This window comes from Triturus cristatus, chromosome 1_1 (genome assembly GCF_964204655.1).
Source record: "Triturus cristatus chromosome 1_1, aTriCri1.1, whole genome shotgun sequence".
NCBI lineage: Eukaryota > Metazoa > Chordata > Amphibia > Caudata > Salamandridae > Triturus > Triturus cristatus.
The window spans coordinates 540,124,271-540,139,785 of record NC_140579.1 but is presented as its reverse complement, the minus strand read 5'-3'; the positions used below and the strand labels follow the sequence as shown (position 1 = coordinate 540,139,785).

The window sequence follows — 15,515 nt, the reverse complement described above, 5'->3', positions numbered from 1 at the left end:
CATCTGATCAGCAGTGCCACAAGAGCACTAAGGTCTTTTTGCGATTTTACCATGGTTATTTTTGATTCTGATGTCATTTCAAGAAGTACAGGAAAATGTGGTTCAAAATCAAAGGATTGTATAATTTATTACATTATCTGTAATGAAGCAGATTATATGCATTCCCTACAACCTACATGTATGTGTTTATTTGAGGTATTTGACACCTAGCTCCAATTGCATCAGAAGCATTCCAAACATGAGGTCATTAACTGCTGCTAGCTGTTTCAAGAGGTCGATGTAAAGGAAGGGGGCGGTAGGAAGTCAGACTTACTTGTTGGTTGGACTGAAGATGAAAAAGGAGCTGGCCTCGGGCATGGGCACAGCCTTCTCCTTCAGCTGGATGTCAGCTAGTGGACGCGGGCGTGGGCTGATGGGGATCTCCGGCTCCTCTTCCTCATCGTCCCCTGGAAGAAAAAGTCAAGAGGTTCAAAAAAGTCAATCAGGGAGAGGTGCAGGGGCAGAAGGATGAAGGAGAGAGGACCCGGAAGTGCAACAACCATATAATGATAGAGGGAACACATGCATAATCCTTAGCCCCAAGGCACAAAGAAATGGTGAACCATTTGTTCTGCGTAAGGTAAATGTAACATTTACCTTGGTTGACCGCTTTTCAGTTGTATATAATATACTTCATGTGTTATATATATATACTAATGAAATTATGTATTATTTAGAAAATGTTGAAACTTTACATGTTTGATCAATGGATATTTAGAGAGTAATTTCAGCAAGATATTTTACTTTTCCTACTGACTACCCTATAACCTTTATGCGAATTAACATTTGCCTCCGCACAAAAAATAAACATTTGAGAAAGAACATTTATCAGCTAGCATTCATTGCGTATATGTATTCACTCAGTGTCAACTTCCAAATATATTTAGAGTCACATAAACCTAGTTCAATGGTCACTAGTTCTGGGTATGAGAATGGGGCTCCCACACCCTGGTTTGTCACTGAAGTGGAAGCAGGAATATCGCTTAATAGGGAAGATGGGATATTTCTTGGGAGTTCAATGCATGGTAGAAGCCAATGTGGCGGCTGCTGAGTGAACCTAGTGCTATATCACTGACTAACCAGTCTGACTGACCTTTCTGAAGCACCAAAGAAAGAACTGATATCAGCGCGGGTGGGCGCGTCTAAGTAGCTCCGACGACATCATCTCGGTGACTACAGCGCCAGCAACATACACGGAGCCGCACGACGACGCCTACCGACGCGCAAGGGTACTGCTGATGAAAACTTTCCGAATCCAGTCTGATGCCTGGGGATATTCTAAGGTAAGGAATCTATCACTAACGTGTCTCTTTCAGATACTGAAAAACCAATCATACCGTCCTTTTGCTGTTCAAGCACTTTACCACCTCAACAAACTGTGCCTCAGTTATTAGTTGTTCCTGTGACCAAGGTAAAATAGCGACAAAGTAGTATGAGATTAGAAGTCACAAAGTAATGGAGTACTGTAATAGTATGTGATGGTGCACAGTACACCTTCCATCACTGCACCACCACCATACTCTATTACATTGTGATATCTTTTAATCTCATATTACATTGAAGGTCTCAACTTTATCAAACAAAGGCACAGATAACATGACACAGTTTGTTAGACCTGGCATCCTCAGGGTGAACTTCTCCTGGACTTTTTGCCTTTTGCTTCCATGTCTTGCTTATTCTTATTGTTGGCCTTAGGTCAATGAGCACTTCACCACTGCTAACCTGCTCTAAAGTGCATGTGCATCCCCCTATGCATGATGACATTGGTGTATACGTGATTGGCATATTTGTTGTACTAGTAAGTCCCTTGTAAATTGGTATAGCATATACCGAGGGCCTGTACTTCAAATGCTACCAGTCGGCTGCAGCTCTGACTGTGCCACCCACAGAAGCAGCCATTCAAACCGGTCTCAGGCCTTCCACTGCAGTGTCTGTGTGTGCAGTTTACTGCCACTTCGATGTGGCATTTAAAACTACTTGCCAAGCCTTAAACTCCTCTTTTATTATATATGTCAACCCTAAGGTCGGCCCTAAGTAACCCCTTTGGGCAGGGAGCCATGTAAGTAAAAGGTATGTACGTGTACTTGTATATTTTGCATGTCCTGGTAGTGACAAACAGCCAATTTCATGTTTCACTACTGTGAGGCCTACCCCTCTCACAGGCCAGCAATGGGAATTCCTTAATACACTTTTAAGCTGTACTTCCTGATCAGAGATGAGTAGCTTTTTCACGTTTAAATTCTTCGGAATTGTAATGATAAATCCTCCTTACTGGTAAAGTTGGATTTAACATTACTGTTTTAGAAAACCCACATTTAGAAAGTGGACATTTCTCTGTACTTACTGCTCCTCTGTGCCTGACAACCTGTCTCCAAATCTCGTCTGGGTTGGGTGACAGCAACACTGCATTCCCTTTAAACAGCCACAAATACAGGAAGGTGAGGCTCATCTCCATTCAGAGCACTTATCTGCATTAATCTGCATTCTGATGGGTGTTCCTGGGCAGGGCAAAATGGGAGGGGCTGCCACTTCCACTTCAATAGGTAGTGTTCTGTCCACACACAAAGCACTGATTTACCTCCCACAGAAAGCCTGGTGACAGGTCTGGGCTGAAAGGGATCCTTGTATACTTCAGAGAGCTGATTTGAACTCACCCACCACATCAAAGGCACTTTTGGGTATAAGTAATGGGTCTCTTATCCCCTAAAATCAAACACTTCTGGATATTGAACTAAGCCTCTGTCAGAAGGACTCCTGCGCTGCTTAATGGACTCAACTGGACTGCTTTTCTGGAAGGACTGCTTTCCTGCTTGTTGTCTTGCTGCACCCTGAATGTGTGGAAGGGGAGCTGGACTCTGCCTTCTCTCCAAGGGATCTCCAAGGGCTTGTTGGCTTGCCTCCTATTTTCAGAAGTCTCAGGGACACATAAAACTTCCTGCAATTCTGCAGTGCTGCTGGTCTCTGCCTTATTTGAGCCCTCACCTTGCCTGAGGTGCCCTCTCCATATTCTGGTCCTCAGAAGTGAGCTCTGCAGCTGTTTCGCCACAAAGCCAACACATTGTCACCACTGCGCCAGTCGGAACCGAAGCAACACCCTTCGCCCCAGACGCAGAGGCTGTTCAATGACAGATGTTCCACAGCCTGCGTGATCCGACAACAATACTCTTCACAGCTCGAGGACAGCACATCACCTGCACTTCAGGGAAGCTCTATGGTGAAGCGGCAACCCGACTGCGTGGAAAAGATTGAAACATCATGTTCACAGCATCGATGCTTTGCTCCATCCAAGGTACTTTCTCAGCGGGCCCAGCATGGGTCTTGTAGGCGGCATGCCCTCCATCGCGGTCGGCCTGAACTTTGGATTTGCCCTTATCCCTCGCGATCTCAAGTAGCCTTTTGACCACTAGTGACTTCTAACCACTGTTTTTGCATTTAATCTTTAAATATTCACATCTCTACTTCTGCTGATTGAATTTTTGTCATTTTGGTCGCTTTTTGTTCAAATAAATATTCTCTATTTTTCTAAACCTGGGTGGAGTATTTTTGTGGTGTATTTGTTGTGCTACTGTGTTTGTGCGTGTGTATCTGTGTGTGTGAGAGGAGTGTGGGTTGCACAGATCCTTTCCACATTACCGCTTTAGATAAGCCTTTACTGCTCTGTGCCAAGCTACCAGAGGGTGAACACAGGTTATCTTTTACTATGTATCTAGCTTACCCTGACTAGAGTGGTGGTCCCTGCCTAGCCTGGGTGCATACCTCTAGCAACCAGGAATTCCTATAAGATACATGATTTGGTCCATATGTTTCACCACTTTTGAAGGAAGAATGTTGAGAGCAAACCCTGCATTATATGTAGGCCTGCAGTGAAAGCAGAGAAGCCTTCTGCCTATGCCTGGTACAGGGAGACTGCAGCCAGAATAAGTATTGTGTGGGGAGCCAAAAAGTGGTTACCCATTATGCCCTATGATGTGAAGTTTCAATACATTTAACTGAAGGCATCAAATACATCAACTTCTTGTGTCTGTCATGGATTAAGCAATGATGGTCAAGGGTGCTACTGAGCATGTATGCTGATATAAAAGACACAAACATGTTCATGGGTAATTGGTCCTAAGGTTGTGCTGTGTATGGTTCTAGCTGCACAAGGAGAAAAGAAGGAAGAAGGACAGGACAGCGAAAATGATTTGGAAGAGTAAAGTGTGCACAACAAGAGAATGGAGGGGACTTTGATAAGGGAGGATCAGATAACCACCAGAGGATGTAGGGAGGTAAGTAAAGGATGAAAGATGTAAAATACAATAGTGAGGAACATTTGTTTTGGGTACAGAAATGCTTGAAAAGCCCCTAGAAGCAAATCTAAAGAGATCCCTCGCTGTGGGCTCAGTGCCAATCATTGCCAAGTATATTTTGAACCATATTCCTTCTTTCCCCTAGTGCTCATCCGAACCAACTACAGGCAAGGATTAAACCATGCACCAGAGAGAAGAAACATCATACAGCGTCCAAGAGAGAATTGCATGCCATAATCCTGTTTCCTGAGTATAAGTTCCCATTCTCACCTGGAAAGTCAGCAGAAGGGTACGGGTCCTTAATTTCATTCACATTCGATTCAAACTCATCAATTTTCAGCTGAATAGGAGTTGGGGAAAAAGAAAGAGAATGATACGTTAGACATAAAAACATACCGAGATATTAACGTCGATAACTGCTGGAAGATGAGACTAACTGCATAAACTACAAACATTTGATGATGCCCAAAAATGTCTTATCTCAATTCCTATTTAGTGATAAACGTACATATTACCATCCATGACGAGAGTGATCTACATTTCTTCACTGCCATATGGTGTCATGGCCTTCTACAGCCATTAACCCTAGCATGCTTAGCAAATTAGTATTGCAGTGAAATGTGCTATAGGAGAAGCAGCTTAAAATAGAGACTACCTGCTGTAAACCACCAAGCCTATCTAAACAGCTGCAAGGAGAAAATAAATCGTCAATGTGTCTTTTCTCATTGAGATCACATCTTTTTTCACACACAATTTTATATAGTAAAACACTGATTTAGAAGGTATTCTGTTTCCCAACATGGAAAACTCTGCAGTTAAGTGAATCACATTTGGAGCATGAAAAGTATATTGGCCTGCAAAGAAGCTAATGCAATGAGATAAAGGTATGCGAGCTGCATGTGGATCTTTCTTTACAAAGCAAGGATGATATTGATCTTCTCACCTATTGTGACTTTATCGTCCACCGTTTTGTCTCAATGTTAGACAAAACATAACTGATTATTTTTTTGCTTGATGAATTTAAATTAGACAATGAACCATGAATAATTTACTATTTTAGTAAATCGCTGTACCAAAGGAATTATTATGTTATGAACCTGATCCAGGTACAACTTGGAATTGCAATCATTTAAAAATGGTGATATCAACAATGAAAACACAGAAGAAAGCAACCCTTTTTATTACCTGTTCAGGTTACAAAAAGGTATGAGTGGACTTTGTGGGGGATTTTGGCAAAAATGAGCGAGGTGGGTGTCATTAGAATGCATGCAGAGGCCAGTCTTCTGAACAAATGTTAGTGGTCTTCAAGCAGAATAAGTTAAGTACGTTTATGAGGAGGATGTGGCTGCTGGGCACAGATAATACGAATGCCAAGCCCCAACCACATATTCCTTCCACCATTTTTATTGGGTTTGTAAGGTGCCCAGAGTTGAAAATCCAGAGTCTCAGTATATCAAAGGAACGGCATCACTTTAGTGTCACTCTAACTAGAAAAGATCCTAGAGAATCGTCCGTGTCTCATGATGCATGTCACTCTTTGGGTCTGCTGTTGCAGCTCCTCAGAGACAACTATCGGTTGTAGGTCTTAAGAGCTCCCTGTGCCTCTTTGAGGATGCTGCCTACATGTACATCGTTTGTTCAGCCTAGCAGTCGTCAGCTTCAAGTGCTGGGCCATTTCCCTGTACCGCACTACATTGTAACTCAGACAACTGTGTCACTTTGACTTTATTCAGTGGTGTTATTTGTGCACAGGTCAGCAGTGGAGCACTCAGTGGGAAAACATGGGCAAGTGGCAGAATGCTTAGTTTTTAATCCCGAGGGCTGACTTGATTACCACTACAGAAACTCTAGGAAATGATAAAACACAAAGTGCTTGACCGATACTTCACAACATAATTGGATAAAAGGCAGTGGCAACAGATGTCGTAAAGCTATTTTTATTAATTATGAAGAGCTGCTCAGACATGTGTCTTTTACACTGACCACAATTGTTGGCACTGTTGAATTGTCAGAATTTAGGGTAGGCAAACCTTGGCAGTGGTGGGAACTCCTTCTTTCGCCTTCTGCTCTAGTTTCTTGGCCAGCAGCTGTTTCTCCTCATCAGATTTTTCGGGGTATGATCTGAACAAGCAAGCCAAAGCCGTACACATTTTATTAATGCAACAATGAAAGCAGAAAAGAAAATGACAAGAAATAAAAGGACATTTATTTTAGAACATTAAAAGAGTTAAACGTATAAAAGGTCCGACTTGTTTCAGACAAAAAGAGCAAACGTAAGAAAATTGTAAAAACAAATAGCGAAAAAATAATTTCAAGACTGCAAAATAATTGATAGCCTGAAAACGAAACAATATAAATTTGTGACCCGTATATTTACCTTTAAAAAATAAATTTTAATATTGCATTTACATAAAAAATGGAAACAAATAAAAATCAAAATTAATAAAACATCAGGTGTGCAGAATTCCACAATTGTGGAGTTGACATTGAAATTAATAATTCTGCATATGCACAACTCACAAAAATGCAGTAACGTAGAAAAATCCCTCAAGTTGTAGGTTTCAACACATGCTGCTCAATACTTCAGTACTGTCCACACTGAGAAAAATGCCGAGCAGTAGGCTTTGTGAAAATCTATATTTGCACAGACAGGGCCGATTTAGCCAATAAATAAATGCAAAAGTAAGGGCAAAGTATAACGACTCTGCCTGGGCGTACTTTTCTGTTTATTTCATATTAGCTAACATCACTGGTAGCAATCCTGGAAAGCAGAGCCAGGTGCACGTTTACCAAGAGTATTAACAGGAATGTTAGATAACGTTTTAAAAACTCTCCTATTCCTCCTGTATGGAGTTCTCCACTACTGAGAAGACCCCATAGGGCAATGAAGCCCTCTCGGCAAAACCAACTCTTTTCTCCATGTGGAAAACATTTTTCTCCATGGAAAAAGACCTTCCTTGTGGAGAAAGCCGTTCCCCTACACCTTAACTAAATCTGAAGTATATCTATCTCGCTTCCCAACCTGCAAGGGGAGTTACCCCTGTGTAGGAGTAAATCTCCCACAAATTCCAGGGGGGAGGGCAAATTATGGAGCAGAGTTTAGGAATGCTTGTGGGCATTCCCATATCCCCATGGCAAACTGTGCCTTGAAATGCCTTTTTCTCCATCTGCTAAATGCAGTGGCAGTTGGTGGCATATTACATCAGAGGACCGCCAAAAAAACATTTTACAAATTTAAAGAAAATCACTTATCTTACACTGCCACTCGATGTTCTGCAGCATGACCTCAATGTTCTGCGGCACATCCTCAAGGGCTAAGCCTATAGTCCGCACTCTCATCCACTCAAGACGCTGTTCTCAAGCTGTTAAGCAGGATGAGCAAAGCGTCTTGCTTGGCTGGAGCAGGATGGCTCTGTGCTCCAAAAGGCACTACAGGCCTGTGCCTGCTCTCCAACCCAGCTGTCCAAGCCAGGGGGTTGGAGAGTTTTGAATTGCGCATGTTGGTTTGGTCATAGCACGGTAGCCGGCCAAACCAACATGCGCACTTCAAACTGGGCACTCCTAACTGCTGCCAATCATTGGCAGCAGTGACGTACTGGCCACGCCCTGCCCTCACACTCTGTTTGTTGGCAGAGGGTAAAAAATAAAATGGTAAATAAAATCATTTGATTACCATTTTACTTTTCAAGCTTTCTGCGCAGCAGTGTAGGGTGGTGACAACTTCTCCGTTCCCATGGAGTAACCGCGCTGGTTAAGTGGGATTATAAGAATGCGGTTGATGAAAAAATCTTTTCTCGTACAACCATATGCTTATGTCACGAATCCCTTTGTTAATGTGAATGACCTACAGTCATAACAAGCATTGGTAATACAGTGGTTTTGCATATGTAATAAATAAAGAGCAGTTTTTATCAATCATCGTCCGGAAGAAGAGAAGAGCTCCCTGACAGATAACACGGGATTGGAGAGGATGTGGAGCAGTGGCCAGAGCTTCTGACTCGAGTGCTGGGGATCTCAGTTTGAGTCTAGGCAGCGCAACATTCTGTGATTCTATGTAAATCACTTAATCTCTCCAGATGATAAATTGTTATATAAATATGCTGCAAGAGTAAAGGGTAAAACTTTATGAAAATATAGTTTCACCAAAGCAGATGTTAACAGTATTTCGACAGCGGGAAACTGATAAGAGGAGCAGACCAGGAATAAGCATTGGCAAATGCAGGAAAATATGCTACAGCCAATAGAAATGGAGAAAAGGTAAGTGGCACGCATAGGAGCCAATGAAAAGCCAGGAAAGAGAGGAGGGATGCAAGTCGCCTTTAAGTTTATATTAAAAACAATAGATTTCTCAAGCACAGAGCAATTACTGTGCAGGTGAAACCTAAAAGGTAAATTATTTTGTCGAAATACATTTACAATAGAATTGAACTTTGAATAGGTTAGAAATGTATATATGTTTTTTTGATGTAACAGACAAAACATTTTTTATGTAGGAAACACCTTCTCTTACAGCCTCTGGAAATGGGGGGCCGGGGTCTCTGAGACACCCAATTTGTACACTTGCTTCTGAGTTTTTGAGTTCTAACATTCAGGGGGATATTCTCAAGAACGTGTGATAATCATCGCAAAATTAGCTTAACGCAACTTTGCACATCGCAGTCTATCGCGGGAAAATAACGCCGTGGTAACGTGGTATTCTCAAGCTGGTGGTACCATGCGATAGGTTAACGATAACGCGTCAAATGTCTGCGATAAAGTCAACGCGATGCCGCAAAAATGCGAAACACGAGCGCAAAAAAAGCTGCGATGAGGCCAATAGCGATACAAAAATCTGCGAAAACCAGCGACAGGCCTGCAATTCCCACGTGTCATGTGGGAAAATGCACTATAAAAGCAACAAAAAAGAAGGGAGAAAAAAAAGAAACTGCATAGCACCATGGATGCACCCGGACCAAGTGCAGAGGCCATCGCAAAGCCCACAAGCCCCACAGACCACCAGCAAGGAACCTCGTGCTCGGGGAAGGCCAAGGAGAAGAGGAAGTGGCAGACGGGGTGCAGTCCGCAGGAAAACCAGATCAGTGTCACGGAGGTGACAGAAAACTACCATCCACTGAATGTCAATATGGCAAACGTCAATGCAGTCGGAGTGTCAAGGAGGTCTATGGAGGAGGACAAGAGGAGCTGGCATGATGTGAAAAGCCAAATCAAGCACAAACCCGCTGCCAACAGGAAGGCAGCAATGGCAACAGGAGGTGGGAGTCCTGCACCACAGGAGGAGCTGGAGGAAACGGAGGCCACAGTCATCAGGGTGAAGACGGCGCAAGGAGTTGGGAGTCCGGACACAGCTCGATAGGACCTGACACAACATCAACAGGATGAGTAACGACCAGGGCCTGGGGGGACGGGGGGAGATGGGCACAATGGCACACATGCACAACAATGTGTAGCGCACTGCACACCCACAATAACCCTGGATCATGTCCCTGATCCCCATGGCACACTGCAGCACACACACATAGCAATAACAGCACATCCGACGACAATGTGGCACAAAGTGCAACACCAACACTGCAGAACAGAGGACACAACTGGGTCCGCTCTTGCGCAAAAACAGGCCAATCACATCTAACATAGCAGGAAACTGTGAGATGGAAATGCACGTGTACAACCACAGATCCGTCATGTAGTCCAAATATCCACTGTCCAGCATCAAATATACTGCACCCCCCAAACAGTCACAATGTACATTGTCATACAGTCTACATGTTAACTAGAATAATGCACCAACATACATGTCAACACAATGTCAACATGCATCTCCCCTTCACATTGCAGAGGGACAATCAACACCTCCAGCAGAGCAGACGAGACTACTCATCAGTGATGCTGGAGAGGACCACCACACCTTCGACACCGACGCCCTACAACAGCCCATGGACATCTTAGGCAACCCACCCCCAGGAGCAGGGCAGCCAAGCTACATAGAGGAGACCCCAGCCCCTGCACAGACCACACAGCAGGAAGAACCCGCCACCATGGCTGGCTCCCAACACTTCACCTAGGCACACATCGCATTGCAATGCCAGGTGTCAGAATGCCAAAAGGAGGTGGCCGAACAGGTGCGGGTGGGGTCAGAGCTCATGGAAGCCGAAGTAGATCACATACGTGGAAGTTCAAGTCCCATCGGGGACCACCTACACCCCACCAAGGAGACCCACACCGCGACAGAGACACATGCATTTGCACATTTCCTGCAATGAACCACGCCCAGAGCCCTGGAATCATCATTCACACCCGCATGCTGGACCTCCGCACGACGGCCCAGTCCACTCCTCTTACGTATTGAGTAGGTGGCGACAAAGCTACATGTCCAAGGTCTTACCTGCTACCAGCGGTGACATGGTTGCATCCGCTGTACACAGCACAATGTAATGTTGTAGGCCTTGGGGCCCTCATGCATACATCATGACGACACGGACACACGCAAATAGTTTGTGGAACTGGCTACGGGCACGTGCGCCCGGCCCCTTTATTGGCTGGGTCACATGTACAGTGACGCCTGTGCTGGATGGGTGTGAGGTGAGTGTAAGCCAGCTCGCACAGAGTGGTTGGTGCTGGCAACAACTTGAATAGTGAACACCATTAAAACGGAAAAAGAAAACACTAGCATTACAGAGACAACTGCAGAGCATCATGGTGGTAGTACAGAGGTCACCCAATCTGCAAACAGAAGTGTCCATGAGTTACAGTGCACTGAGGTTGGGGCACTAGAGCTGAGCGTGCTCATGTGAAGAAAATGTCTAGGATTGTGTCCCTTCGGGTTATTCCTGATGCAGCTGCAGTGGGGTGTGTTACACATGCATCATGTTCCTCATCATCGTCTCAGGTCTCCCACGCTGCCTGAGGTGACATTGCTGCGTGAGCTCACCACAGCACACAACTCATTCAGAAATGGCACTGAGTTAGTGGCACCTGGAGTGCTGAGCAGGGTCTCAGGCAGGTGATGGCATCCACGACAGGTGTGACCAACTCCGTTAGTCTGCCAGTACGACAGTTTTGACTCTGGCAGTTGGTGTTTGGAGGTGGTTTTGGCGGTGGTGGCGTGTGCCTCCTGCGTTGATGCGACACCTGGGCCGGTCAGAACTCGATTTGATGTGTGAGCCCTGATGGACCGCAGTCGAGGCCGGAGGCAGTGGACAGCGCAGGGCCACAGACACATGGCGTTGATGACCCCAAGGCCATCGTCTCCGGGGCCATCCAATATCTCACGGATAGTGTCCCTGACTTGAGCTGCACAGAGTTAGTGGCCCTGGATGCACTGCGGCCGGCACAGGCACTCCGCCACGGGACAGTGACTTGCGGTGCAGAGAGATAGGGCCACGCGAGCTGAGCGGGTCCTCATCAATGTCCAAGGTGAATGTGGCGGAGGGTTTCGGGGGACAGTGGAAGGTGTCCTCCAGGGCATGATGCAGAGGGTAGAAGCCATCCAGAAGCGGCAAATTGAGGAGTGGAATGCTACCGCCTCGTTTTCGCCCCAAAATCAGTATCAACGACATGATGATGAAGACAACCCCAGGTTCATAGACTCAGTTGCCACCAAAGTTCAACCAGAAAGTGTCCATGGCTGTCGGGGAACAGACTTAGTGACACCGGACCTGAAGGGGTATGCAGTCTGCGATGAGGCCAGTACAATGATATAAAAGCTGCCATGAATAAATTAAGACTGAGTTCCCAATGTGTGACCTACTCGAACGCAGTATAGGCCAGAGGCAGCTGTCAGCAGGGGCCCACAGCCACGTGTCGTTGGCTCGCGATGCACAGAGTTAGTGACACCAGAGCAGTTGTTGGCAGTGTTCGATTACCTCCATAACGAGGATCCTTTTTTTCATCTGGACTGCACCACATGTTCCTCTTACTCCTCTCCAATGCGTTCAATGAAATGAACTCTGCCATACACAAATCAAGACTCAGTTCCAACTGTGTGATCTTCTCGACTGCAGTGTAGGCCGAAGGCAGTAGTCAGCGAGGGACCATAGACATGTGTCATGCGGATGCTATGCACAGAGTTGGTGGCACCACATCGAAGGGAGTACAGGGTTATAAACTCTGCCAGAAAGTGTGTACTCTCCCATGGCATAATCAAGACTCAGTTCCAAATGTGTGACCGACTTGGCAGCTGTGTAGGCCGGTGGAGTATCTCAACGAGAAAGGAGAACTGCGGGCATGTGTCGCGGAGGCCGTGATGGTCTGAGGAGGCTACTAAGATGCGGTCCTCAGGCTTTGGGCTTGCGCCGGCATGTGGTGGGCCCTCCTTTACACAAGCCGGTGTCGGCAGGTGAGCAGTGAGGCCTGGGTGCGCAGGTGCGGGCAAGACAAGTTCAGGGACAAGCGGGCCGGGGTGCAGTAGGCACACAGGATCGCAGGCAACACCGCTCATGGTGACGGCGTCGGCCTCGTGGCGGGCCGGGAGGCGCCGTCCTGGCAGAGACGTTGGGCATTCCGGTAGAGAACCACACCCCTAATCTGGCCTGGCGTACGCCGGGCCGGCCTACTCTGCTCACGCTTACAGTCTGCATACTGTAGTCTGTCCAGCACATCTCCGCCACACTTGGCATTGTGTACCTTCTCATTCATGGGTCACTTGACTCCGTCGCACATGCCTGGTTTCCACCTCTCCCCACATTCCATTATTGTGTGGCTGAGGTGCCATGCCGTTGATGGCTCATGTACATGGCTAGCCCAGGTTGCCACAGTAAGTTATGTTGCCGTGTCTGGTGGGTGGGCATGTTGTTTGGCATGTTGAATGTGTCTGTGACATGTGCATTCCCAGAGTTGTGAGTTGCACGATTGTGGAGTTGGGGGGGTGTGGTGTGTTCATTTGTTACTTGCCAACAAGCAGTGCATTTCCATGGATGCCATCCTGTTAGCGCTGGTTGATGATGGACTGTCGGTAGAAGTAGGAATCATGCACACTGCCTGGGTAGTTGGCGACGACGTTGGTGGCAATTCCCTGGTGGTCCACTGTTGCCTGCACATTGATGGAATGCAAAAGATTTACAAAAGAGGTCTAGGATATAGGTACAGCACTTATCCCTGTCTCGGGAATATCAGTGAATATATGGTGCAAGGATCAGAGAAGCACGACCCCTTCACTAGGAAGGCTACTAGAAGAAAGAACATGAAAATAAAGAACAATTGAAAAATAGACAAATCTGGTGGACTTGTTTTTTGCACTTGAGTGCGGATCAAAATCTCATATATTACATTGATGGAATGCGTGTGCTTTCTGTTGCGGTAATGTGTGCAGTGTCACCAGGGGGCACAAGTAGGACATGTGTGCAGTCAATTGCCCCCTAACTAGTGCGGGAAGCCAGCTATGGCGTAGATGTCTTGCTTGGCCTCCAGCTGTTCCTGTGCAGTGTGGGGGGAGTATAGGTACTGGGGTACCAAGCTGATGATGGTACCCAAGACAGTTGTGAACTTTGATAAGGCTGGCTGTGAGACTCCTCCGACTCTGGCAGTTCTTGGTTGGAAGGTCCCAGAGGCCAACATGTGCAGCACAGCCAGCAGATTTTTCTGCTGAGTGATGTTGGTTGTCCGCTGTGTTCGTACCATCAGCCTGTGGGCAATGGTGGTCAGGATGCGTAGGTTGGTTGTCCTTTTAAGCCTGTAGTGGGCAATGACATTCTCTGGTGTTGGGTCTGTGAGCTTGGTGCGTTTTCTGAAGGTCCGCTGTCTTGGTCTGCGCTGCCTCTGTGGTGGTCCAGGGGGGAGGGGGCGAGGTGGTACAAGGGTGGTGGCGGTCCTGGGTGTGGTGGCAGTGGGTGTTGTGGCCCTGTTGGGGCTCCGTGCTGCATGATCAGTGGCTCTATGGCATCTGTTGGTCTTCAGGTGTGGCTGTGGTCTGGGCTCCCTTTTCTGGTGCCAGTTGTCGTCCGACTTTGCACCAGGTCAGAGCAGGTGTTATTTTCCTGCTGCTAACGCACCTTATCGCCTCTTTTATAATCTTATCGACGATCTGGCTGGTCATTGAGAATGTTGAGGTGTGGTGTTGTCGCTGCTTTTTGCTTGAGAACGCCTACTCTGCATCTCATTAGCGATAGTTGCCGGGGTCATCTTTGGCGATGTTTTGTGAGGATGCTATCGCCGGATTACTGGTGATATCGGCTATTTGCACCAGCTTGTGAATGGGGCGATAAATTTATTGCGACTTTGGCTGCGATAAAGTGACGATAACTCGGCGATAGGTCCTTGAGAATATGCCCCTAAGTGTACAAACTGTGAAAATCCATTTAAAATATCTGTGAACACCCAAAAGGTTAGGTCCATATTCCCTAAGGCTACCCACTTGCAGTGTGCCATGGGATCAACTAGACCCACTCCACAAATCCTAAATTGCTTATAAATTCACCAGAATACCTCATTATCAATGGTCACAATGGCAATTTAAAGTTGGAAATTCTTTGAATCCACATTTCGAAAGTGATAATTCAGGATTTACGACCTTATATCAAAATGTTATGCAACTGCAAATAACTGAAAAATGAAAAATTAGCTGTTAGGTCACGGGATCATTGTCCACTTTTGCATTACAATTGTTCCCTCTCTAGCACATGTAATAGAATTTGAAGTTCCCAAATTCCAGAACAAATACTAGAAAAATACACATTCACTATTCCATACAGACAGATTTTTGACTCAGGAAGGGACAGAGACTGCTCTGTCTAGCATTTGCGATGATCTCATCGCTTTGGCCTCCACACAGTCTCTGATGGGGAAATGAAAATTTTGCCAGACTCTCTTTATGGGGAAAAGATCTCAGATGCAACATTTATGTGGTACCAATGATTAACCCAATTATCGCGTCACACCTCCAATGACCGGCCTACTTACATGACACCGAACTGTGCTTATCAGTTAGTAAAGATCAATTCTATACAAAATGCTCTCTATTTATTTTGTTGGAATTTAAAGGTAAAGTCAATATCATCCTCCGTGACCTCAGACAAACTTTACAATGTAAAGGCTTGAGTGAGTCATTACCCCCTCTATACTGGGAGAGGTACTTAAACCATGTAAAAATAGAACGCTGGAATTCTGGTTTAAAAAAGAACTCTTAACACAACTGATAAGCTATATGCTGACTGGAATTCAGGCCTTTTAGGTACTCCACCATTAAGATTCATA

At 45.8% G+C, this 15,515-nt stretch overlaps 1 protein-coding gene across 1 annotated transcript in view; it reads right to left on the bottom strand.

Annotated features, from left to right (window-relative positions):
* Positions 1–15,515, bottom strand: part of CACNA1S (calcium voltage-gated channel subunit alpha1 S) — a 753,083-nt gene that overhangs the window by 337,782 nt on the left and 399,786 nt on the right. Inside the window, exons 15-17 of the mRNA XM_085643164.1 lie at positions 6,359–6,449; positions 4,599–4,668; positions 314–446 (exon numbers count right to left, since the gene is read on the bottom strand). Coding sequence (XP_085499290.1) covers positions 314–446; positions 4,599–4,668; positions 6,359–6,449 — 294 coding nt within the window. The remainder of the gene's footprint in view (positions 1–313; positions 447–4,598; positions 4,669–6,358; positions 6,450–15,515) is intronic.